The sequence below is a fragment of the Primulina huaijiensis genome, chromosome 18, assembly GCF_012295235.1.
Source record: "Primulina huaijiensis isolate GDHJ02 chromosome 18, ASM1229523v2, whole genome shotgun sequence".
Taxonomy (NCBI): Eukaryota; Viridiplantae; Streptophyta; class Magnoliopsida; order Lamiales; family Gesneriaceae; genus Primulina; species Primulina huaijiensis.
This window is the reverse complement of record NC_133323.1, coordinates 3,084,446-3,110,052: the sequence shown is the minus strand read 5'-3', so window position 1 is coordinate 3,110,052 and position 25,607 is coordinate 3,084,446. Positions and strand designations below refer to the sequence as shown.

The following is a 25,607-nucleotide window of genomic DNA, read 5'->3' as shown; positions in this document are numbered from 1 at the left end:
CAAAAATAAATATATAAAATCTACACTTAGAATTAATATTAATAATTAATAAATATATTAAATTGTCTGCAAATTGCTTAAAATATATAATTTTTGAATAATGTTAAAGTGACAGCTTGACCACCGTGACAATGTTGCCTTTTCCCGTGTGGCTTTGACTGCATTTGAACTTTGATTTCACATGTACCCAAATACATATCATTTGAAAATTTAATTTAGTTCTTTATATATTTTTAATAAAAATAAAATATATGTATCACAAAATTTATAACGGTCCGACACACTTGTGAAATTCTCCATTTTGACTCAAGGTCTCACGGATTTAAAATGTTCAGCATCTCGTCTGTGCTTTGGCGATGTGGGATTTCGCCTAGGGGTTTTCACCCCCTTTTCGGGACACAGCGTCCTCGCTGAGGTTTGTCCTACTATTCCAAACATATGCGGAGTTGCTCTAATACCAAATATAACGGCCCAACCCACTTGTAAAATTGTCTGTTTCGGCCTAGGATCTCACGAATTTAAAACGCGTTACAAAGAATTGTTATACGTTCATTTAAATGTCAAGCATCTCTCCACGAAAGCCCATTTCTTAAATTTTCTTACCCAGATATTATAACCGTTTCATATGAGTTTTGTATATGTTAAAATGTTTTAATTCTAGAATATAATTGTAGTTTGGAAAAAATAAGGAATTTTTAGTTGGACATAAAAGACGGGTGAGATATGAAAGTGACAAGAACACAAGAACTTTTAAAACAGTGAGAAAATAAATTATAATATTCTGGACGTAAACAATAAATTTCCAGCTAACAATTAAATGCTATTTATTGTTAAACCATAAACAATAAAATCAAAATATATATCACATGACTTGTAACTCGACTTATATTTAATTTAGATCTCAAATTCGATTTCAACTCAAATAATAAATATAGATACATATATATGTATCATACGTCCAACTAATTTTAGCAATTAAATAATTAGATTTAACAAATACATAACATATTATAATATTGAAGGTGAATATTTTAGAAGAAAGTGACAGCTATTTCAGTGGACCGTGACAGTGTTTGGTTTGACTGTGTGAGGCCTTATCATTTTGGCTTCCCTTCTGCAAATGTGTGCATCCAATCATCTGCTGCCAGCTTAGCACTGTGGTGGTGCTTTAATTAATTATTACATCATCGTGGGCTGTTTCTAATTTGATACATTTTTAAGTTTCGTGTTGATTATTATTTATTACAATAATATTATTGTAATATGTGTTTTCTCGACTAATCTTCCCATAAAAAAATTCCGCATGTTGGTGAAATTTTTTTAAAAAAAATATCAATAAACATGCAATTATTTCATTTTCTTTTCATTTGGAATCTCTATAATTTAGATTTATCTTAATTTTCCACCAACATAATTTATACGAGACTGACATATTTAGGAGTGATTCTCGATCCAGTCAAACAACCACGTCTCAATGAATGCCGGGCATAAATAAATGCGTCCAGCCAGAATATAGTACTTATTGAATAAAAATAAGTTTTGTCTGAGATGATCTTACGAATCTTTATTTGTCAGATAGGTCAACACTATCGATATTCACAATAAAAAGTAATACTCTTAGCATAAAAAGTAATATTTTTTTCATGGATGACCCAAATAAGAGATCCGTCTCACAAAATATGATCCGTGAGATCGTCTCACACAAGTTTTTGTATATTAAATAATGGGATTTATTAAATTCGTAATATCCCATCAGAGTTTATAGTTTTTTAAGCTTTTAGAAGGCAGATCTCGTGGTGGTTCCAACTTTCTGTATGGTTTGTCTCCCTTTTTGTCATGCTCGAACACACTACGTGTGGCATTCATGGGAATGTCCCATCATTTTTACCGTCGATATTTAGTGTAAACTCATGACCAATAATGTTGTCTTGAAAAAATAATAACAATTTAATAGTTGAGACTGCATTTAATTGGAATTATTTGATTTGAAGAATTTGAACTTGATATAGAGTAGGTTTAAAATTCACGTAAATTATGTTTGTGAATTTGAAAATCATTGCTTTGAATCTATTAAATCCATCAATTCAGATGTTGTCTAAAATAAATTATGATCCGTATGTACAAATTATTAGTTACATTTACTTATGAGGTGGTACTGGTGTCAAGGTTGAATACACTACAACCAAAAAAAGCACTTTATAAATAATATATTTGTGTTGGATATAGTAAGTATCGATATTTTTAGTATATTTTTCATCAAAGAATATGGTTTAAAGAATGAGTATCTTATCAGACGCTTTCACGAATTTTTATTCGTGAAACGAATCAACCGTGCTCATGTTTACAATAAAAAGTAATTTTGTATGCTTAAAAATATTATTTTTTCATAGATAGTCCAAATAGAATATATGTATAATAAAAATGACTCGTGGGATCGTATAACATGAGTTTTGTGTTGTTTAAATATATATGTATTCGGTATTTCGTTTTTAGTGGAATCATGGGATATGGGCCTCAATTGGAGTATACCTGCCTCTGTCCTTTTGTAAATAAAGCCCAATATGTAACACTGTTGGGAATTGGAAACCCCCAAGGACTTCACAACAAGTCGTCGAGCTACAGTATGGGCTGGACATGGAATAGGATCTTAAACCTTCACGTCCAGATTCAAATTTAACTCCACATATCATCATTATTAAAGTTCAAGTGATTTAGGGGAAAATTATAAGAAACAATGAATCATTTATGCCACAAGGTAATATGTAGATGAGTATGTCTTTTATGAAACTATCTGATGAATCTTTTTTCGTAAGACAGGTCATTCCGATTCATATTTAAAAGTACAAAGTAATATTTTTTAGTATAAAAAGTAATATTTTTCATGAAACAGGTAAATGTTATATCTCTAGATCACAAAATTGATCTATAAGATTGTCTCACATAAACTTTTGTGTATGTAGATATAACTGAAAAAATGTCATAATAAAAAAGATCATGATTATATTATTAGTATATCCAAAGGAGTTATTTATTTTTTTCAAATCCCATCAGGAATTATATATTGTAACTGCGAGAGATTTCGATTCTCAAAATTGCGCTTGGATCATGGGATTTGAAGTTGTGGATTTAAAACATATTTGATTGTTTAGATGAATTTATATTAAATGGCTTTCGAAACTATCAAATTCCATCAATAATTATATCTTGTGACTGCAAAGATTCCGATTCTCAAAATTGCGCTTGGATCAAGGGATTTGAAGTTATAGATTTAAAACATATTTGATTGTTTAGATGAATTTACATTAGATGGATTTCAAATCTATCCATTCCACATGACTTCTGTATATGTAATTGTGATTATAATATATTTGAAATTCACCCAATATGGATATCATCTTCAAATCCTTCCCTTCGAATCAAATTTTTACATCCAAGATGCTTTGTCCAGGTACTAACATAATTCCATGCGATTGCGGTAGAATTACGGTTGCCATCGATCACAGCCATGAGTTTTCTCAGTAAAAAGACCATGTACAACACTGAAATATATGTTTAAAGTCCAATTTTTTTGTAGTTGGGTATGTATAATATCTGATTTATGAAATATAAAAATGAGAAAATAACATTTAAAATTTAAAAAAAATTACATTTTTATAAATTGTTAATGAAAAAATACTTGTTTTCTGTTAATTATAACTAGGGTAAAATAAATTTCATGATGATATGGCTGCAGTGATTCGAAATTAGGATGCGGCCAAAGTCCAATAACCAAGAAGGACATTGAAGAGTGAGAGGGGCCCAATGGACCGTCCTCAATCAGTCAAAGCCTAGTATCAGTCAAAGCATCCTGGCCCACTCTGCTGTCCTGCCTGGCAAGATGAAAAGTGGAAAAAGTTCAATTTCGTGGCACATAGATCACCTTCTCCAATGGACCGTCCTCCGCCGGTCAAAGCCCAGAGCCAGTCAAAGCACCCTGGCCCACTCTGCTCTCCTCGCTGGCAATGTTGAAAAAGTGGGGAAAAGTTCCATGACGTGGCACATGGATAACCTGCTATAAATGCTCCCAGACTTGGACATATGAATATATACGTGTGTGTGTGTGTGTTTATATATATATAAACAGATAGAAAACACAGAAAACAAAGTTATCTAAGTTTATTTCATTCAACATAAAATTAATTCATGGAATTTATCAAGTCTCATTTTAAAAAAATTCAACTAAAACTCATCAGATGTAGTTTATTTCATCAAATTATCCTTGAAACACAAGATTATTTTCTATTTGAGTTTCCACATGAAATTTTTATACTCACTGACATACACCATCCCCGAGTGAGATGAAGATAGAGAGAGAGGTTTGACAACCACATGCACCGGTACGTCACCCACACTGCTCGAATAAAACTATGTTTTTTCCCCCGATCAGATATAAATTTAATCCATTATATTCAGAATGTGTAATCAGTACTGGTTGCATTCCTCCGATCATCATCGTCAGTACTGCGAGTAAATTGTGAAGCATATATCAGCAGTACACAGTTGAGTGGAAAGGCATCAAAATTTGATCACCCTTTTAATTCCTCATCATATTTGTGACGAAAATGTACAGAAATTATTAAAGGGAGAACATATGTGTGTGTATATAAATTAAGTGGCGATATATAAATATAAAAAAGGGAACTTTATTTTAACATCTTTCTCACGAGGTGGCTTCACTTTTCAGATTTCACTAACCCCTAGCACTGCTCCACTCAAGCACATCCACACACAAGATTTAACACGCACAAACTGTCTCTGTCTGAACCCATCACTGCTTTGGGTTTTTGCATGGATCTCACTATTTCTGGCAAAGAGGGTAAGGATATTTTGGGGAGGGATTATAGAAAAGGGAACTGGGCGATTCAAGAAACCATGGTTTTGATAGAAGCTAAGAAGATGGACGATGAAAGAAGGATGAAGAGAAGCGGTGCTGATCAGAGGGCGAAACAGGCGGAGCTGAGATGGAAATGGGTGGAAGATTATTGCTGGAAAAATGGGTGTTTTAGGAGCCAGAACCAGTGTAATGATAAGTGGGATAATTTGATGAGAGATTTCAAGAAAGTGAGGGAGTACGAGAGGAAAGTGGATGCGGGGATGGGGGATGTAGAAGATAAATCCTACTGGAAAATCGAGAAGAATGAGAAAAGAGAAAACAATTTACCTTCCAATATGTTAATTCAGATATATGAAGCATTGGTGGACGTCGTGGACAAGAAAGATCAAACGGTGGTGGCCGCAACCGGTGGCGCTGCTAGTTCCAGTGCTAACGTGCCGCCTTATCCTGGTTTCGGAAAATCGTCCGCTATGGCTTTAAGTCAGCCTTCAATAATGCCTTTGCCGGTGCAACAACAGGCTCCGACAATGCTGCTACCGCTCCCTCCGCCGGCTGAGCCACCAAATATTCCCTTCTCTCAGCCGTTGCCCACAGTAGGTACTCTCTCTATATGATCTCTCGTTTATAGACGCAAAAGGGATTTGAAAGCTAGCTATAGCTTTACATGGTTACGCACATGATTACTGCTGGATATTTTCTTGTGATGAATTAAGAATATATTTCTGTAGAAGTTCCAAATATAATCTACTGTAATTAATAAAAAACGGCCCAGATTCCGAAGACACGAGTGAGTATTCAGACTCTCCGGCGAAAAGAAGGAAGAAAGGAGGAGGAGGAAGTGGCGGAGAAGGCACCAGCGGATCCGCCGCATTGGGAGAAATAGGAACTGCAATCTCGAATAGTGCTTCAATAATGGCGAAGGCGATACAGTCAAGCGATGAAGCACAAGGAAGAAGACACAGAGAAGTGTTGGGGTTTCATGAAAGGAGACTGCAGATCGAGGAATCGAAGGCCGAGATCAAAAGACAAGGCATGAGTAATCTGGTGGAAGCCATGAACAAGCTCGCAGATTCCATCCATGCTCTGGCTGCGAATAACAAAAATCAAGAAAGCTTCAAATAATGTGGAGCCATAGCCATTAATTAATTATTATTCTTATGAAAATTAACCCGTATAATTAAGGATGATTATTGATTCTTAACTTTGATATTACATTTAATCAATTAATTAATTATCATTGGCTGGTGTAGATGGAGATGCATTTATATATATGATTGAATCAATAAGATATTCAGATTTGACTCTATTCTTCGTGTTTCAGAAGCATTAAATTCCCTGCCGAAAGTGGAAGTGCCAACTTTATTTCTTTTATTATATATATATTTTTTAAATATTAAATGATTGAAAATCTTTATTAAATTTGATAATTTTTAAGAATAGATATTTATAATTACATATATAACGATTTTTTGAATATAATGATTTCTGAATTATCATTATTTTCAAGAATTGTTAATTATAGTAGGTACATTGAATATTTTAAAATTTTGACATTTCCTTTATTTTAGTATATAATTATTTTACAAAATTTTATTTTGGTGTATAATTATTTTTTAAATCGTCATTAAGTAGAATAATTATTATAGGACAAGCATATATAATCATAACATAAAAATTAATTACTCTATAGTCCCATCTTTATAACGTAGCGCGGATAACAAAATACTTCAGGAACAAAAGAATATGTATATAATAAAAAAAAATACTGAGAAAATGAGTGACGTCGGATCTTAACAAATAATATTATTTTTGTTGGAAACATAATCACAATAGGGAAAATGTAAGTTTGATATCTGAGAGATATGAATCATCACCAGAAAATAGACACACATTTCCGGACTCATGGACCTAACAGCTCGGACTATTAGCACCTAAATAGGTGCACTCTCATTGTTATAAGTATAAGGAAATAAAGTTTCATATTTACTAACAATTATATATCTTTGGCCTAGTGGTAAACACTTAATTATAAAAATTGGTATAAGATCGATGTCATTGTTTCAAATCTCGCAAGAAGCATATTTATATACTTTTTGGAAGAAAAATGTTAGGTTAGACGTGCATGAATGAGAGCAGTACTGAGTGAGTGTCGTCATGGAAAATTCTCGTGCATCAAACTGCTGAAGTTGCGTCACTTGATCTGATTGACTAGATGTGCCATAAAAAAGTAAAGTTCGATCTTAATGGACTCTGTTGGAGACATGACATATGATAAAGAAAGGGTAATATCGATATGAGACAATATCAACAGATATACATTCACCTCCTCGAACTCATGAGCCTAACAGTCTGACTCATTAGCACCCAAATAAGTGCACCATACGTTACACAAGTATAAAAAAAATAAAATTTTGAATTGACTGATAGTTACAAATTTTGACATAGTGATAAGCTCATCATCTAACAAAATGTAACCAACTTTATATCTTAATATTAATGAATAAAATATTAAATTTACAAACATTAATTAATTAAAATATTTTTTTATCATCGAATAAAAATTTCATAATATATTACACAGATATATGCCATCTGTATTATATCAAAAAGATTATGATAATGGCACTAAAATGTGGTTTGGTCTCCAAAGTCATATCAAATTATTTTAACCAAAGAATAAGCAAACCTCACTCCAATTTAGGGGTGCACGAGTTCAGCCGAATATCATATTATTCGAGCTCAAATCTCAAACTTCATCGAGTAATTAATTTATAGCTAGAGCTTATGTACATGTCGAGATATTCGAGCTCATATTCGAAAGTCTTCATAACATAATTATCAGCTATTATAATGTTTAATGAGTTACTTAGTAGAAACACGACCGTAGGTGCGATGATTTACTTCATGGCGAGGTCTCTGGTTTAAGTCCAGGATGGAGACAAACTCGAATTGAATTTTGACGAAATCTTATTCAATAATAATTTGACTCTCTTACACGGTTGCACATTTACCCCAAAATAAATAATAATAAAAACATAGAGTAAAAATAATAGATTACCTGAATTACTAAAGGAGATAGGAAGTTGGAGTGAAAATCAATTGCAGGTGAGGGGTATTTTTGGTATCTGATTTCGGTTTTATTTTCCTCTTGCCTCTCATTTACGTCACACTTTCTTCGTCCTTCTCGTCAACTCGTAGGCCGATTAGAAAACTTTCGAGAAGGCACGACCCTTAATTATTTCCTTTTAAATCTGTTTTTTGATATAAATTCTGCTATAGATTCCAATCTTGCTTTTGTCGACCCCAGATATATTTGTTGATTTGCGCCTGAAATTGATTCATGGCATCCAGCGGGAACAAGAACATCAATGCTAAGCTGGTATGTGTTTTCCACGATCTTTTCTGTTTATTTGGTATCTGGATGTGACAATGAATTTTTATTGATAAATATTCACGTGGGTTGATTTGATTCCTCGCTATGACTAGGGGTTTGCTTGTTTTCTTGCGAATGAAATCTTGGGTTTGTTGATCATGGTAATAACTTGGGGAAAAAAGTGTGTCGATTTTGATTCACAGGGTTTGACTAGTTCTTAATCATTTGATTATTCGTGGGTCCTTCTCAATTTGCAAATTTGGACTGTTGATTCCATTACCAGATGGCAATCTATAGCTGTTGACTTAATGCATTTATTCACCTTCTCTTATTTGTGTACTTTAACCAGACTAAACTTAAAGCGTTAACGAATAAGAGTAGTGAAAAAGTATCCAACTGTTTCCGAATTTTGATTTGGGTTTTGACCGGTTTTCTTGCATGTATTTTCAATTGTCTTTTCCGTTAGTAGTTTATTCAGTTTACAGACACAAATCATTAGAGGACAAATGGAAAACCTGACTCTGCGATTTGGAAATAGTTTCGAAAATTATAAAGTATTGACTACGCATTTCACTCAGAAGAGTCATATTCGTCGTGATTTGATCATGGTTTCACTCATTTAAAGTTTTAGCTCAAACTAAGCATTTTTCTCCAAATGCAGCCTTACATTTTTTGGGCAACATTTTGTCTGTATCCGATATCATGTTCTTTATACTTATACATAAAGCTTGTTATACATATTTTATGCTCATGATAGACGAGCACTGCATTGAGTCAGATTCTATACTCCTGCAGATGAAGTAAAAATGTTTGACATATTCGATGGCATTGTTAATTCAGAAATTTACCATAGTTCCCCTTTGAGAAGAGTCTAAATTTTAACTTGTTTTTCTTTCAGGCTTTTGAGTAAAGAACTGTCTTTGATTCATCTCATGTTTGTGACCTTTGCTTGCCCTTTTACTCACTCACTTGAATGAGGTTTTCTTTGTCTCTACTCTAGGTTCTTCTTGGAGATGTAGGAGCTGGAAAATCTAGTTTAGTGTTGCGATTTGTAAAAGGGCAATTCATTGAATTTCAGGTTGGTGCATACAGTCATGGGGTTTGATATTGGCGTATGTTTAATTCAGACGTCCCCCCATGAATATTGATGTTGACTGAAAAAATCTGATGTTATAGGAATCAACTATTGGCGCTGCATTTTTTTCCCAAACAGTTGCTGCAAATGAGGCCACTGTAAAATTTGAAATATGGGATACCGCTGGTCAGGAGAGATACCACAGCTTAGCTCCAATGTATTATAGAGGAGCTGCGGCTGCCATAATTGTCTATGACATAACTAATCAAGTAAGTGCTAATAGTTTGACCAGCTGTCCAGGAGAGACATAAGTTAGTGGTCAAAATAATCCTTTTTCATGCCATGGAGATCGATTTGAACCACACCACTGTGATTTAATCTACACATAAAAAACCAACAGTAAACTGTTATTTTTGGTGCTGCAGCAAGCCAGGGGCTTATAGTGACATTTGATGGTGCATACCAATTTTCTTTGTTACAATGTATATAAACATAATAACAACTTTCTGGTTAGGCTTTATGATTATCTATTTGTCAAGCTGAGACGTAAAAAATGCTTAATAATAATGTTGGTGTGCACTGATTTAATATGTGGTACATCAATATTCAGGCGGCACATCTTAACATTTATTGATGGATTAATGAAATGATTGAGAGACGACTTAGGATGAAACTTATTGTGCATGCTGATTTATTCTTGTCATTTAATTCCTTTTTTTTATAGACATCCTTTGATCGGGCCAAAAAATGGGTTCAAGAGCTTCGAGCACAAGGTGAATTTCAACCTACCCTGTGAAGTTCACTGCAATTTATTTTCAATTTCCTTTTTATTTATCCAATTTTCTGATGCCCATTTGTGGTTTGTGTACCTTTATTTAATCATTCCTTTCACTACTGTATGTGTTTCTGTGGCTCAAGGGAACCCAAATATGATTATGGCGCTTGCTGGGAATAAATCGGATATGTTGGATGCAAGAAAGGTGGCAGCAGAGGTGAGAATAAATCTGTCGCCTTTTTTGCAAATCTTCCGTACTCTTTTGAATATTATAATTTACATGGAAAAAACTTCTGTAAAATGTCTTGCATACTCTTGAACTCAATGCCATTTTTGTTGCTTGCCAAAGAGTAACTGGTGTTTGATGATTATAATTTTTATATTATTCTTATCAAGATCTGTTTTCCTGGAATAGTGAGACTATAAAACGAATGAGAGAGAATTGCAGACGGAGTTTATTACTTGAGAGATCTAAATTTGTGGTGTTGCAGCAGACGGCAGACCTGCTTTTGCTTTTAGCATTAGTATTTGAATCTAAATCTTTATTACAGGAAGCACAAACTTACGCGCAAGAGAATGGCCTTTTTTTCATGGAAACCTCTGCCAAGACAGCAAATAATGTCAATGACCTGTTTTACGAAATAGGTAAGAATAGTTGAACATTTACTTTTGTGGCTGAAGCAATGGAAAATCGCTATTTAAATTTTAGAATTTGAAAACTGTGTGTTAGCTGTTTGGCAAGACTAGATCATCAATTCATAATGAGTTTTGAGGGTTTATTTATCTGTTTTCCTTAAATTTATGTTCCCAAAAAAATTGCCTCTTCCTGTGGGGTGGTGTTTTGGGGGTGGGGGTGGATTATGATTAGGCTGTTAATGTATATTTTTAATCTCTCTATAAAAACAGTGGAAATTAGATTTCTCGGAATGAGAGGCATACACCTTGGTATTCTTTTCTCGGAATGAGAAGCATATGCCTTGGTTTTCTCTTTTTATCGTCGTTTGACAAGATTGAGAAATCAAACAAGCTAACAGCTTCCAAGTTGCTATTGAGATTAAAGCACCATAATTACTGTAATTTATTTGTTTGATGTTGGTGGCTCGTGTTCTCTTGGATTTTAACTAGTCTCTTGTCATGTATCTACAGCAAAACGATTACCTCTGCTGCAGCCGGCCTCAAACCCATCAGGCATGGCTCTTGTGGATCGACCGGCAGACACAGCTACCCGTGCTTCTTGTTGCTCGTGAAATGGATTCGGATTCAAGTCAAAATATGTCAAAGTTGTGAACATAAATAATTAAGATTTCCCTGTACCTAATTTTGTTCTGTCGTTGCTCATGAGCTCAGCTTCTGATGTCCATATGACATTTCATGTTTATCGTTTTCCAAGATTTATTGAAGTGATTTTTTTTAACATTAACATCATTTGATTTTCCATGCCATTATTTTTCCATAATTCAGATGATGTCAGTGGGGTTCGATATGGCTTGGCACCTTGATATCTAATTTTTGCCTAGGTAATTTTCCAAAAATAGCCTAGTTCAATGTTGCCCCTAGGATGAAAATGTACAGAAGTGGGAAGCCATTTAATGCCGCAGATGAACTTACGAAACTACGTTAAAAACAGAACTATATTATGGTGGAGAAAAAAAAAGTGGTATGTCGTAACCATTTACTGTATATCGAGTTCCAACAAATGTTGAAATCTGCACGTCTGTTTGTCTGTATGTCATTTCCTGTTTTCTGCATATGCTCCAGGTCCACGAGAAAAATGGAGAAAATCTAAGACACTATCTTCTAGAGAACTCGTCACGTTTTCTTTGCTATAGTCTTTTTCAACCCATTGATAATCTTCCCGAACCACATCAAGTTCATGATTGCAAGTGCAGAGGGTGTGCCGTGTACCAAAAGAAAACCAATGATGTGCATCTGCATGACCTGCAAGAGAGTATGGATTCAACAATTTACGAAAATAATTGAAAAACTGGCTCATTCGTACCAAATTACTTGGAAAGAACGTGCCGAATTACAGAGGGACTCATTCATGCGGCATCAAAAGTTCATAGAAAAATAATGCAATTAGGCAAATATGAATTTAGAGCATTAAGAAGGCCACTACCTGATCATGGTGGAGGTAAACATGGTAGAACATAAAAACAAACAAGATAATTCTCGCCACCTGCAGTTCAAACAAGTATGATTACTTATAAGTATACTTGAAACAATGGCTCTCCATTACAAAGAAATAAGCAGTTGCAGGGTTCAATAGGACAACGCACCAACCAAGCAAAAAATATCACAATGCCATTGATCAGATACGCGTTGGATTTCTTCAACCCAGCAATATCTAGATACCTACAGCAAGAAGCCCCCATAAATTTATCAAGAAAACAGTCAGACCGGCACAATATCAAGGGTGTTTTTTTCCGACATCCAAAAAACCAACCATCTCATGTTGATCTCTGGGGTTGTCACCTCGGATAGCAGCACCATGAACGTGTAAAGCTGCCCCTCTCCAGTAAACATGGAATATGCCACGGCAATCACTGAAAGAGAGTGATGGACTATCTGAACTCACAAAAGCGACACAACTGTCATGGTCTACGCTATATTTTGTATGTAATTTCACAGTTAATGCTCTATAGACAAAAATAGGGTTAATTTCTACGGTGCATTTACACAAAATGTATATGGTGGTTACAGACAATAGACGAAAAATCCAGATGCCACTATCATTGAGAGAAATCTCCAAATTTGACCACATGAAGCAGCATATACTTAGTTTAGTGTAGAGAGAGAGAGAGAGCATTATCAACCCATAAAACAAATTAAATAGCTCTTCTTGAATGAAATGCGCTTACGTACTCCACTCCACCCAAAGAAGGATACAGCCAACAAATCATTCCAAGGTCTGAAATGAAGTACCCAACAGATACCTGCAAAAAGTTGCACACAGAGCTTAAATAGATGAATATCATGGCTCGCCTCATTAATAAAGTACCAGAACAAATTATATAAAAATCAAGGGCCTACAATTTCTAGTCTTCCAAAATTGTTGCAGGGACAGACTACTAATTTAGTTTTAAAATCTTCAACATCAAATTTCAAAGATTGGAAATCAAACAAATGGCCTACATGCATAACACCTTTCATTTGCACAACAATCATAAACATAAGATGGACTGAGTTCATTGATAGTCGAGGTTATAGGATTGCTTTTACAAATTTGGCATTTAAAATTTTCATCTTTTATCTCCCTTAGGCCTTTGGTGGTATTGCTCATGATATAGTCAATTACTAGTTGTCTTTTCTAACATCTCATAGATGCAGCCATGGCAAAAAATAACATCATAAGAGTTATTAATTATAAGGAAATGCATATAAAGGCCCACTGTTCCAAGCGATGTTCTCAGAATCACCAAAAAGAGCGATCAACTTAAGAAAATAATCCAAATCAGAATCCCTATGCAAGTTAAAATAAGCTATAAGCCGTGTTTACCCCAAGAGTAACTGTTGAGAGAGTTGAATTCCGGAACGTAATAAAACCAATAGATTGGTGATCAGAGAAGAGATCGGACCAGAACACAAAATACAAGGACATGGTTGATATAAAAATGGCATGAAGAGTGGAAACACCACTGCAGGAAAGTCGAGTACAAAGAGCGTCAGAGGAACATAAAAACACGAAATAAAGATGAAGAGCTAGTGTATATTCACCGGTTGTTCCACTCTATTCGTTGAATCTTTGTAAGGCCGTTATAAGTCCTCAAGAAAAAAGAGCTGGTGAGCTGAGTCAGATCATACACCTGTTGGAGGGCCAAACCAATTGTCGAACACACACGAAAAGATCGATAGCAGAAACACTTTAGTTGGGAAAATATGGAATTCATTTTGTGAATCAATATCACTTTATTGCTACTAACTGATTAAGTTGGCAACATGTCCTTCTAAATTAAAAAATCTATGCAGTCGGTCAAAAAGGCACCCTGGTGAGTATCTCCATATTAACGAAGTAAAAGATATGATCCTTCAAAACAACTATAAGCAATTAAAAAGGAACTAAAAATCTCAAACTCACCAATTTGAACACCAGAATGCCACCAAGAACAACAGTGTACGGAATAAGAGGATCGGCCAGTAAGTAATATTTTACCAGCACCTCAGCTTTATTTTGATAAGATTTAAATGCCAAAACTTTCCTCGGAGAAACTCCCATTATAGCAAGCTATGGGTCCATGTGTTGATTTCTTCTAGGACATAATAATTCTCTACCTTCCGGGAAATAGGTTCAAAAATATACATTAAAGTTACCCAGACTCTATTAGAAAATGAATGGAGAGCATAGTTTTTGCTTTCCACGAATCAGCCCTACAAAGAGTTGAGAACAACAAAGAGCCAAAGAACACACGATGTTAATTTTAAGATGCAGGCTTGTAACCCTTTGCAAAATTGTGGGTTATTAATGACTTTTTATAACATAAAAAAGAAAAGTTTGAGTAGTTCATGCTTCAGGAAAATGCATTTAAATAATTATTACTGTAAAAGCTTAAAATCAACCACATTTCAAATATTATACAAGCGTCTACAAAGATCCCCAAATATAGTACATCTAGATGAAGTGCCACGCATTTTAAGCATCATTATGATACTCCAAATCCGTATGCTCAGCCAGGGATGAAAAAAGCACTTATCATCCAGAGAATGAACAAGCCAAAGGTGAAACTTCTGTTTAAATGGGACATCTATAAATCCCAAGTCGTCGAATAGTTTAATGGGACAATCATATCTTGAATTCACGCAAAAATTGTTCTATCCAAATCATGGTGGGAACACGTATCCATCGTCTCCAAATCACAAAGGCAAATGCACTCGAATGTAAAATACCCAAATAAGCCAAGAGATCTAAAACTGACTGCAATAAATTAGTTACAGAAAAAGAGTCGACTTTACCTATCAGTCCACAGATCAAAATACCCAACAGCAGATTTCAAGAAATTAAACAAACCCACTAATCACATTTCAGATGGCAATACCGATGATGATTTTCTCGCTCTCTTCTCATGAAACTGTTGGTTTGTTGTGTGTGCTCTTTCTGGGTTAGGAAGACAAGAAAACCTCCTCGGAACCGACCAATGAAGAAGGTAAGATGGGAATGTACAATTTTAAGAAGCCAGGAAATGAACAATTAGACTGCTCTATGAATCAATGTAGAAAAACATCAGAAAATGTGCAATTAAATGTATTTTGACAAAAAAATTTCCCCATTTTCCAGTANAAAAAAAAAAAAAAAAAAAAAAAAAAAAAAAAAAAAAAAAACTAATCTTGGTACGGAGGTTGTTAGAGGACCAAACTCTTTTAAAGTGCACTTCGTTTGCAATGCTCGTGTTCTGGTGTGCGGATCGCGTGAATTTTATCTGGATTAACGTAATATCTTTCACCTTTTGGATTCGAAACACCCTTTATCCATTAATTCATATTGATATGGATTATTCGGATCCAATTTTTAGATTTTAAAATTTTAAATTCTATTAATGATGTGGTGATAATTTATTTTAACCAAATATCAAGAAAATAATTTCAAGATCATATCAAGACAAAGAGAAAAGCACGTGTAATAAGCCTTTTATATGTATGCATCCACATGCACAAAACCATTTCCATGAACTTATATATATATACAAATTGTAACACCCATATTTTAAATAAAATTGAGTAATATAATCATGTTAAATGATATAAGTTTAACTTTGGATAATGTAACGGATTGGTGTTCATCCCAATCCAAATACTCTAAATTTATGGCGTCTATGTGATTTTTTTTTATATAAAATATAAATATCTATTTTTTTTTTCTCATTTTCATATCTCTTCAATAATTTATTTATATCATAATCATACTCAAAATGAATGATATATTCATTCTTTAGTCGATATGCATTGATTCAAGAATATGATGAACAAATTTTTTTAAAAATTATATATATTGAATTAGGTAAAAATGCAAACATCTTTTTTTCTAAAATTGGGACAGAGGCCGTACCTTTTAAAATCATATCATGTTTATAAGTCTCTTTTGAGCTTAAAGTTGCTCATTTCTGTATCTCATCTATTATTTTAGATTCTTGTTCTTGTTGTGCGAGGGTTTTCTTCTGCATATTTTGAATTAATCCAATCATCATTCAAAGTATCGCTGGCCGAGCTAGTCCCGGAATATCCATGTTCGTTCAAAGAAGTAGCAAAAGGGTATGTTCAGAAATGATTTCCCTGTCAATAATCGCTTCCTGTCCACTGCTTTGACTGAAAAAGTGCTTCCTTTTGGTGCTTCCCATTAGCTCATAAGTTATCAAGAATCCAACAATTGCATGCTTTGGAAACTACCTTAAAAGTGGTCCCAAGCTTCCTGTCAACAAAGCCGTAATTCAGTCTCGAAAATCTCTCTGTTGAAGGATCTGGGAAACATGTCTACGTATTCGTTGGTGCACTGCTTAAATTAGGCCTTAACATGAATGAGGTTTATGCTTTATTCCTGAAGAATCAGTTGCTGTCTAGAAAGCGGTGCCAAGAATTTCTGGAAGGCATTGCATTTCCTTTTTGAGATTGGGATGGGACCAGAAAATATTGCCATGATTTTATCCAAGCAAATGAAACTATTGGGTTCTCAGTCTCTAAAAGGACCAAAGACCGCGTTGAGGAATTTCGATGGAGATAAGCACAGTTTATGTCAAACTTTAATAATGGAGGACCCTTCAACGTTTTTCAACTATGATTTCAAATCAAAGATCCCCAGTGCTAACGAAGGGGACGCCAGAAATCCAAACAACTATTTTGAGAAGAAATTTTTTTTACTCAGAATTGGTCATGCGGAAAATTCAGATGAGATGGTGAAAGCTCTTAAACGGTTCCGAGGCAGGGGAGACCAGTTTCAAGAGAGATTTGATTGCTTGGTGCAAGCTGGTTTGGACTTAAAGGCTGTATCATCAATGGTGAAACAGGCCCCGGCACTTCTAAACCAGACCAAAGATGTTCTAAAGAAAAAGATCAACTGTTTGAAGAACTACTTGGGGTACCCATTGGATTCTATTGCGAGTTTTCCGTCATACCTGTGCTATGATGTGGAGAGAATTATTCTGAGATTTTCCATGTACGTATGGCTCAGGGAAAAGGGTGCTGCAAAGCCCACTTTATCTGTGGGCACACTTCTTGCTTGTTCAGAGGCACGATTTGTAAGATATTGTGATTGTACATCCAGAAGTTCCTTTTATGTGTGAAAATTTGAAAAAAATTTTGGCCTCTAGCTGAGATTATTGATGTCTGTTCCCAGTTTTAAAGCCCTTGCAATCTTCTGAAAGAATCCATTGGGCAATTTTCTCCACTTATTCCTCCATTTTAAAAACTAGGAATGTATACGTGCTATGCACGTGGGTGACTAATAATGAAAAAGATAATCACGAGAATTAGATAATGTTTAAAATCGTTCGAATAACATCATGTTTATAAGTATTTATCAATCTAAATATATCAAAACACAATACATAAANCTTTTGCTAAATTTTAAACATTGCAAATTTTATTTAATTTCTATGTTTTTTTTAGAATACATATTGTAGATAATTAATTTTGTATCAGAATCAATCATTTATAAATTAATATTGGTGATTAATAATTTCAGCGAAATAAAATTTTAACACAATATCACTCAAATAAATATGTATAGTAAAACACAAATATAAATAAAATAATATATAATACTCAGTTAAAAGATATTGTATGTAAAATTATAATATATAACAAATGATAATAAATTATCAATATAATTCATATTTATTATAAGGATTATATTGATTAAAATTTTTTTAAGGATTATATCATAAATTTAGTTCAAAAGTATAAAGTAATTTTCATTCTTTTTAATTTATCCTTACTTTTTCTCTTTATGAATAAAATTGAAATAAATCAAACTAATCAAATTATGTTGTAAATAAAATATAATTTTTTTTGCANCCTTACTTTTTCTCTTTATGAATAAAATTGAAATAAATCAAACTAATCAAATTATATTGTAAATAAAATATAATTTTTTTTTGCAAAAAAATATATAGAATCCACATGCACGCAGTGTTAATTTTTATTGGAAAAGGATCATAAGAAAAATGACATTTACCGACACGATTTTAATGAAACTTGTAGAAAAGTGTAAGCTTGAGATATATATTGAGATATTAATTAAATATCATAATTTAAGAAATTAAAATAAAATAAAGTATCATATTAAGGTATTTTTGTAATATTTGTCGTTAATTCAACCAAATAATAAAATAAGGTTACTATCATTTTCAATCTCAATCCTTAAATATATTTTTCTCAAATAATTTACAACACGTTATTAATTTAGTTAAATTAACATAATATTAATCGAATTATACCTGATTACAAATTAAATGATCTCATCCGAAAGCAAACCGATATACTATCCTAACCACACTTTATCCCAACGATTTCATCATGAAAAAATTTTGAGTGGAGGTGATAGTGACAATCATTTACCCACACATACGCTCCGTTGAGTTGCAATAATAATAATAATAATAATAATATACTTTTATTAGTAATCATGACTTAGTTAATGTGGTGTGGTACAACACTAATATTTAAACAATGAGGTTAAAAGTTCTTAATATAATAAAACTAAAATAAATATAGATTAATATATAATTCGGAAGAGGAGAACTTAAAATGACTATCAAAATAAATCTTTGGAAACTAATATAATCTCATAATTTTATGAAAAATGATAAATATATTATATAGATTAACTGAACTATAAAAAAGATGAAGGAAAAGAAACGGTAACACGAACCATCGATAAATTAAACTAATTAAATCAAGGAAACTAACGTAACATCAAATAATTAAGTAAAAAACTCATAGAAAGAGGAAAATAGATAATCACTAAAATAAAATGAGACATTAAAAATCCAATGGATTAAACAAATTAATGTAATAAAAGTAAAATAAATATAGACTATATAATTTTTGGATAAGGGAGCTCAAAATAACCATCAAAATAAATCCTTAGAGACCAAGATATAATCTTCAAATTTTGTGAAAAGTGACAAGAATTATTAAATCAAAGAAACTAACGTAACATCAAATAATTAAGTAAAAAGAGTACTCATAGAAGGGAGAAAATAGATAATCACTAAAATAAAATGAAACAGTAAAAGATCCAGATAATCATTAAAATAAAATGAAACAGTAAAAGATCCAATGCATTAAACAAATTAATGTAATAAAAGTAAAATAAATATAGACTATATAGTTTGGATTGAAGATCTCAAAATAATCATCAAAATAAATCCTTAGAGACCAAGATATAATCTTCAAATCTCGTGAAAAGTGACAAGACTTAACCAAACTTTGGGGGAAAAAAACAAGAATAAGCCATGTAGAACCGCAAGGCAGAAAAATTAAGAATGAATTCAATGTTTTCAATGAATATTAATGCTCATATATTAATAATCAGTAATTAAAAATAAAATAAGTATAGACTATATAGTTTAGATAGAGGAATTCAAAATAACCATCAAAATAAATCCTTAGTGACCAAGATATAATCTTCAAATTTTGTGAAAAGTGACAAGAATTAGTCGAACTTTGGGAAAAAAACAAGAAGTCATGTAGAACCGCAAGGCGGAAAATGTAGGAATGAATTCAATGTTTTCAATGAATATTAATGCTCTTATATTAATAATAAGTAATTAGTTATAGTTATTTAAGATAAGCAAAGAAATTACAAGTTAACCTATATAAGAATATAACTTATTAAGCTAGATAAAGAATGGCATATAGGGAAATTTACAATTGGAAGTTGTATATTTATATGTAAGTAGATAATCATCAAAATAAATCCTTAGAGACCAAGATATAATCTTCAAATCTCGTGAAAAGTAAAGAGACTTAATCAAACTTTGGGAAAAAAAACAAGAATAAGCCGTGTAGAACCGCAAGGCGGAAAAATTAAGAATGAATTCAATGTTTTCAATGAATATTAATGCTCATATATTAATAATCAGTAATTAAAAATAAAATAAATATAGACTATATAGTTTGGATAGAGGAATTCAAAATAACCATCAAAATAAATCCTTAGTGACCAAGATATAATCTTCAAATTTTGTGAAAAGTGACAAGAATTAATCGAACTTTGGGAAAAAAACAAGAAGTCATGTAGAACCGCAAGGCGGAAAATATAGGAATGAATTCAATGTTTTCAATGAATATTAATGCTCATATATTAATAATCAGTAATTAAAAATAAAATAAGTATAGACTATATAGTTTGGATAGAGGAATTCAAAATAACCATCAAAATAAATCCTTAGAGACCAAGATATAATCTTCAAATTTTGTGAAAAGTGACAAGAATTAATCGAACTTTGGGAAAAAAACAAGAAGTCATGTAGAACCGCGAGGCGGAAAATATAGGAATGAATTCAATGTTTTCAATGAATATTAATGATCTTATATTAATAATAAGTAATTAGTTATAGTTATTTAAGATAAGCAAAGAAATTACAAGTTAACCCATATAAGAATACAACTTATTAAGCTAGATAAAGAATGACATATAGGGAAATTCACAATTGAAAGTATTATATTTATATGTAAATAGATTTATCTTGAATCAAGCCTTTGATCCTTCTTCTATATTTCACGTTATTGCTGAACATAAGAAATACGGAACTTATCTATTTATTACAAGAGAAATTCTTTTCTCTACAGATGAGAGAACTTGCATAAAAATTTCCAAAAAGATTCTAGAATTTCATTCCTCATTCAAACAAGAATACATCAGAAATTACAATTATTCAAGTACAAATTTTGTAAGTTGGTGATAGAGGAGCACGCAGTCCCCTCTTGCTGCGTTGCACTGGAACCAAAAAGTGTTTCGAACACAGATATATACTATAAGACCCTAGCATTAGTTCAATGATCTCTGGAGGCTTGGAAAAGAGGCATCCTTTAGTGTTTCCGGGCTTTATAACGTGATGAAGATGATGACGAACAAAAGCCAGAGCGGTGCAGCTTAGCTTTGTCCTTGCTGAATGCTCGATGCACTTCATCTTTGAGTTCCATGAAACGCAAGCGCTTCATTCTTTGTTCATCTGAGGTGCCCTTTTCGAGGTAGACTATGTCGGGCAAGTCATCCTCCATAAACTTATCCAGTACCTGGGAGCAATGAGGAAAATAGCGCCTGCCCAATTGAACTGACGCTATACTTCGTTAGCGAAAGCCCAAGAACTTTATATGCAGAAAAAAAATTGGCATACAACTTTTGGCTAGAGATGGTTGAAGCGGCATTGCTTCTTTGTTCCAACTGACCAACGTATACTACTATATTTGATTTAACAGTTACAGCAAGCCGAGGAAAGCGAATCGTCTTATGAATTCAAGCAATTGTATAAACTAACGACCTTGCTGCACTTTCCGTCGTAAAGATATTATCAAATTGAACAAAACCGTCAGCAGCTAATTTATATCATGCCTATACCAAATCACCTCGAGATGAGAAAAAATCAAGCAATTTATACCTGTTCTGGAGAGAGTATCTATTCTCGAAAGGATCCTTTTGTTCTGACTAATGGGTGTCTCATTCAAATCGACTTCCACCATGTTCCCGTCCGAGCATCTTGATGACAAGAGACCAGCGAGCTCAGATGTCTCAGCATGAGCTATTTCCATAGCTAGCTTAGCTTCTGTCGGGAAAAACATTCGTGCAAAGGACACTGTCAAGTACAAATCAAAGAATACTGTGAGATACAAAGCAAAAAAGCATGACCGTAACAAATTAATGCAATGGTTTTGAATGAAAGATAACATATCAAAAGTTACCTCTGTCTTCAAGGCAGAGCAATTTCATATGCAGATCATCAACCATTTCTAGAGAGAAGAACGATGCCTCCCCAGACATTGGATTCCTCCCCATTTCTCTTTCCAAAATATCTATGCACATCCAGTCTTTATTCGCTTCCCGTCCTTGCTCTCTTTTCATGTCGTAATCCTTTGGCCGTGTCAATCTCCTACAAATGCTAACAGCATCATGTCCCTCTATCGTCAAGTCTGATACACTTGCGCCCTTGTTCAGAAGGGACATTATGATTGATGGCTCTTTTCGCCTAGCAGCAACATGGAGTACCGTATTCCCATGCACATTCCGTAGGTTGACATCAGCCAGGCTAAGGCTAAGAACCTCTGATACTATCTTGGTGTCACAGTAAGCAACAACATAGTGGAGAGCATAAGATTCATCTAGTGTTATATCTGACTCTTCAAGAAAACGTCTGACGAGTTCAACATCATCCGAGTCCAATGCCTTGTGTATTCTCTTAACATTCTTCTCACGTGAAGAATCCCCTTTTGCCACGTTATTTTCCAATTCTGTAGGAGAACTATCGCGCATCGATATAATATCCTCCGCAACTTTGGATGGGAGCTGTTTCTCGATTTGTATAGTCCCAAGGTCAGATTGAGCTACTCTTTGGACAGACTGGATGAGGAGTTGACTTAATTGACAATGAAAGGCCACCACAAGAATTGGGACGACATCTTCTACTACAGCCTTACCAACCAAGTCAAGAAGTCGACGCTGCAATAAAGTTTCATAAACTATCTTATAATCCATGGTGAAGGAAATTCCTGGTGTGTGCTCCATCATTCAATTCAATTCAATTATAAAAATATAGGATCGACCGATTTGCTGATGAAAATAAGGCAACTCATGTATTTCAAAAATATGCCATGGTTTAGATACCACATTTCAATACGTACACAAAAAATTTCAAGGAGTAGAGGCATATTGCTAACAGTTATACCTGAAACAGTGAAACAAGTTCCGAAACCTGAAAAATAGATGACGCGTACATCAATTCCACAGCAAAGTCGATAGCAGGTCTGCAGGTATCGTGCAAGCATGTCTTTTCAACACAAGTTGATACCTCTAATGGTGAGGGCTTAAGCTTACCCGTATACAGATAGCTCAATAAGATTATAAAAGCATCATATCCAACATTGCCGTAAGGCAACAAATCTGTCAAGCAATACTTGGACTTCTCATCTTTTCTGAAAAGATCATAAAAAAACTTACTCCTACCAGCTAATATACATCTGTGAATGGCAACACTATTGCCTTCTACCACAACATATGCATCGCTGAAATCGCTGCCGAAATCACCTAAAAGTTGCTCCAAGTTACAACTTAGCTTACTCAAACTGATGGTGTTGAGATTCGACCCTGTCTCCGGTCCACCGGAGGTATACACTTTATTAGTTATAGACGCACTAGATAGACGAGAAGATGACGTAAAACTGATGGATGATGATGGTTCAGCAAAATTCTCCATCACGACAAAAACTTTTTTCTCGTTTAGTCTTCTTTAATATGTACCATCATAACCCGGAAAAAGATCGAAAGCGTGCAAAGTCCTGATGAAATACACCATGGAGGTCAGCTAAGCAAACTGTTGACATCTAATTACAACAAAAAATTACCTTTTCTTATCAAGAAATCGAGCAGAAGCTTTTCTAAAAGCAAATAATATACCAGTAAATAATTTATTTCTCAGGGTTCTCGGCCTCAGATATAAAAAATGTAATAAACCCATTAAATTTTCCAGCAAATAACGTCATAAAGACAACAAAAAAGCAAACAAAGCTTGCAGAAACTGCACGTTTTTCCAAGCGTCACAACCCACCTCTATGAAGAATAAACGCATGGATCAACATAATTGAGTTTGCTAACAAATCCGCGACAAATTTCCTGGAATTCGACTCAGAAACTGATCGTAGAACAAAATCCAAACACCACCCACGAGGAAAAGCATCGAACTGAAGAAAAACACAGTTGAATGAAGATGGTCCGGTCCCACGCTAGCTCGATTTAAGTTTCTTAATGGGAATCAATCAATACTGAAAGAAAACAAAAAAGTTTGTTCTTTAACTATTACATATATACGAGACATTAAATTATTCACGTGACACAAACATCTCTTCTTCTTTTTTTTTTCAAATCATGCTCATGTTTAAGAGCTATTATTCTAAATTTACACGAAATTGGTTCCAGAATTTCACATAGTGAATCTAAAATGTTCATAATTTCAGTTTTTTAAGATCAAGAAAACAGACACTCAATTTCTGAGCAATTACATTTCTTCGAACGTGTGACGGTGGGCAGAGCAGATGAAGTGGTTGGGGTGACGTATTCGATGAGATCATGCCTCACTGGTTGCTATGCTCACGTCATCGATTATCTCATCAATTTAATTTTTTATTTTATTTCCTGCGTATATTTTAGGATCGATCTTTAAATTATGGTCCATATCTTCCTTTTATTTTTTGGTAAAAAAAGTGGCCCTCAAAATTTTCTTTTATTTTTTATTAAGCAAAAACTTATGTGAGACGATTTTACGGTTCGTATTTTGTGAGACGGATCTCTTATTTGGGTCATCCATGAAAAAAATATCACTTTTTATGTTAAGAGTATTACTTTTTATTGTGAATATCGATAGGGTTGACCCGTCTCACAGATAAAGATCTAGTGAGACTGTCTCACAAGATACCTACTCTTCTTATTATATATTTTCCAAGTACGTCAATATTTATTGAGACCAAGAACTCTTCAAACATGTCCATAACTTATAAATTATCGTAGTTATTTAATCTTTATATTTTCTATTCATAACTTTGCAGTTAATCCCACAGTAACCATATATTACCACGGTTGCGTTTGATAAAAAGATTTGATTTAATGAGATTTGAATATATTTGAAATTTATCATAAAATTTGATTTGACGAGATTTAAATATATTTGAAATTTATCATAATTATTATTGAAAACTTGGACCTATATTACCCAAGTTCAAATCTGCAAATAAGTGGGCCGTGCAAGTCTCCATTATTGAAATGGGCCTGGTTAGAGATTTCAGTGAATTGTATTTATTGGGCTTGGTTTCAGCCCAATCGTAGATTACTGGATAAGGCTGCGACTGTTAGCTGTCGTGTTTCCTTAACTAGATATATCTGCATAGGTGGTGGTACCAGTATACCCACGTTATCCAATGTACAATAAATCCAAAAAGCAAAAATGAAAATGAAAATAAAGCGATAAGAAGACTGTAAGAAACGAGAGAAGGAGAAAAAAAAGGCTCAAAATGAAAATCATTGAAAATAATAATACATTTCAAATTATTTATATTAGTATTACCATTATTAAAGACACTCCACATTTCTTAATTAAATTTATTATTAGATAAAATTGCTCTTATATATAAAATTTTTGTGAGACCATCTTACGAGTCATTTTTGTGAGACGAATTTCTGATCTATCCCAACTCATAAAAAATATGAGAATGTTCATTCTAATGAGAATGAACAAGAGTTAGTTTATAATACACTGAGAATGTTTCTCTACATATTTCAATATTATTAAATCATGTGTGTCATCATATTTTTATC

The 25,607-nt window shown here is 33.4% G+C and overlaps 4 protein-coding genes and 1 pseudogene across 11 annotated transcripts; 3 read left to right on the top strand and 2 right to left on the bottom strand.

Annotated features, from left to right (window-relative positions):
* Positions 1-4,154: 4,154 nt before the first annotated feature.
* On the top strand, positions 4,155-6,177 carry LOC140964981 (uncharacterized). Its single transcript, XM_073424999.1, has 2 exons — positions 4,155-5,470; positions 5,646-6,177. Exons 1-2 carry the CDS (start codon positions 4,828-4,830, stop codon positions 5,993-5,995), a joined length of 993 nt encoding a protein of 330 aa, XP_073281100.1. The 5' UTR covers positions 4,155-4,827; the 3' UTR covers positions 5,996-6,177.
* Positions 6,178-8,012: 1,835 nt separating this feature from the next.
* On the top strand, positions 8,013-11,531 carry LOC140964333 (ras-related protein RABF2a). The gene is made up of 7 exons (XM_073424009.1): positions 8,013-8,252; positions 9,247-9,324; positions 9,423-9,590; positions 10,046-10,094; positions 10,240-10,313; positions 10,648-10,741; positions 11,243-11,531. The coding sequence occupies exons 1-7, from the start codon at positions 8,214-8,216 to the stop codon at positions 11,341-11,343; spliced, it is 603 nt and encodes a 200-aa protein (XP_073280110.1). The 5' UTR covers positions 8,013-8,213; the 3' UTR covers positions 11,344-11,531.
* A 72-nt stretch (positions 11,532-11,603) lies between these two features.
* Positions 11,604-15,387, bottom strand: LOC140964331 (uncharacterized). Of its 5 annotated transcripts, none has more exons than XM_073424005.1 (9): positions 15,047-15,387; positions 14,175-14,368; positions 13,814-13,959; positions 13,596-13,734; positions 12,958-13,032; positions 12,543-12,664; positions 12,376-12,451; positions 12,216-12,275; positions 11,604-12,034 (listed from the first exon to the last, which is right to left on the bottom strand). In XM_073424005.1, exons 2-9 carry the CDS (start codon positions 14,310-14,312, stop codon positions 11,906-11,908), a joined length of 885 nt encoding a protein of 294 aa, XP_073280106.1. In that variant the 5' UTR covers positions 14,313-14,368; positions 15,047-15,387; the 3' UTR covers positions 11,604-11,905. The 5 variants fall into 5 exon arrangements, with proteins under 5 accessions (XP_073280106.1, XP_073280108.1, XP_073280105.1 ...); XM_073424007.1 differs by having other exon boundaries at positions 15,102-15,387; XM_073424004.1 differs by having other exon boundaries at positions 11,605-12,034; positions 14,175-14,464.
* On the top strand, positions 15,229-17,395 carry LOC140964610 (transcription termination factor MTEF18, mitochondrial-like; annotated as a pseudogene).
* Positions 17,396-20,888: 3,493 nt separating this feature from the next.
* On the bottom strand, positions 20,889-24,318 carry LOC140964709 (BTB/POZ domain and ankyrin repeat-containing protein NPR1-like). 4 transcript variants are annotated; one of them, XM_073424582.1, is made up of 6 exons: positions 24,200-24,318; positions 23,848-24,061; positions 22,969-23,578; positions 21,989-22,742; positions 21,688-21,882; positions 20,889-21,363 (listed from the first exon to the last, which is right to left on the bottom strand). In XM_073424582.1, exons 3-6 carry the CDS (start codon positions 23,494-23,496, stop codon positions 21,119-21,121), a joined length of 1,722 nt encoding a protein of 573 aa, XP_073280683.1. In that variant the 5' UTR covers positions 23,497-23,578; positions 23,848-24,061; positions 24,200-24,318; the 3' UTR covers positions 20,889-21,118. The 4 variants fall into 4 exon arrangements, with proteins under 4 accessions (XP_073280683.1, XP_073280684.1, XP_073280686.1 ...); XM_073424583.1 differs by having other exon boundaries at positions 24,299-24,313; XM_073424585.1 differs by adding an exon at positions 23,645-23,677 and having other exon boundaries at positions 23,804-24,285.
* Between the last annotated feature and the right edge of the window lie 1,289 nt (positions 24,319-25,607).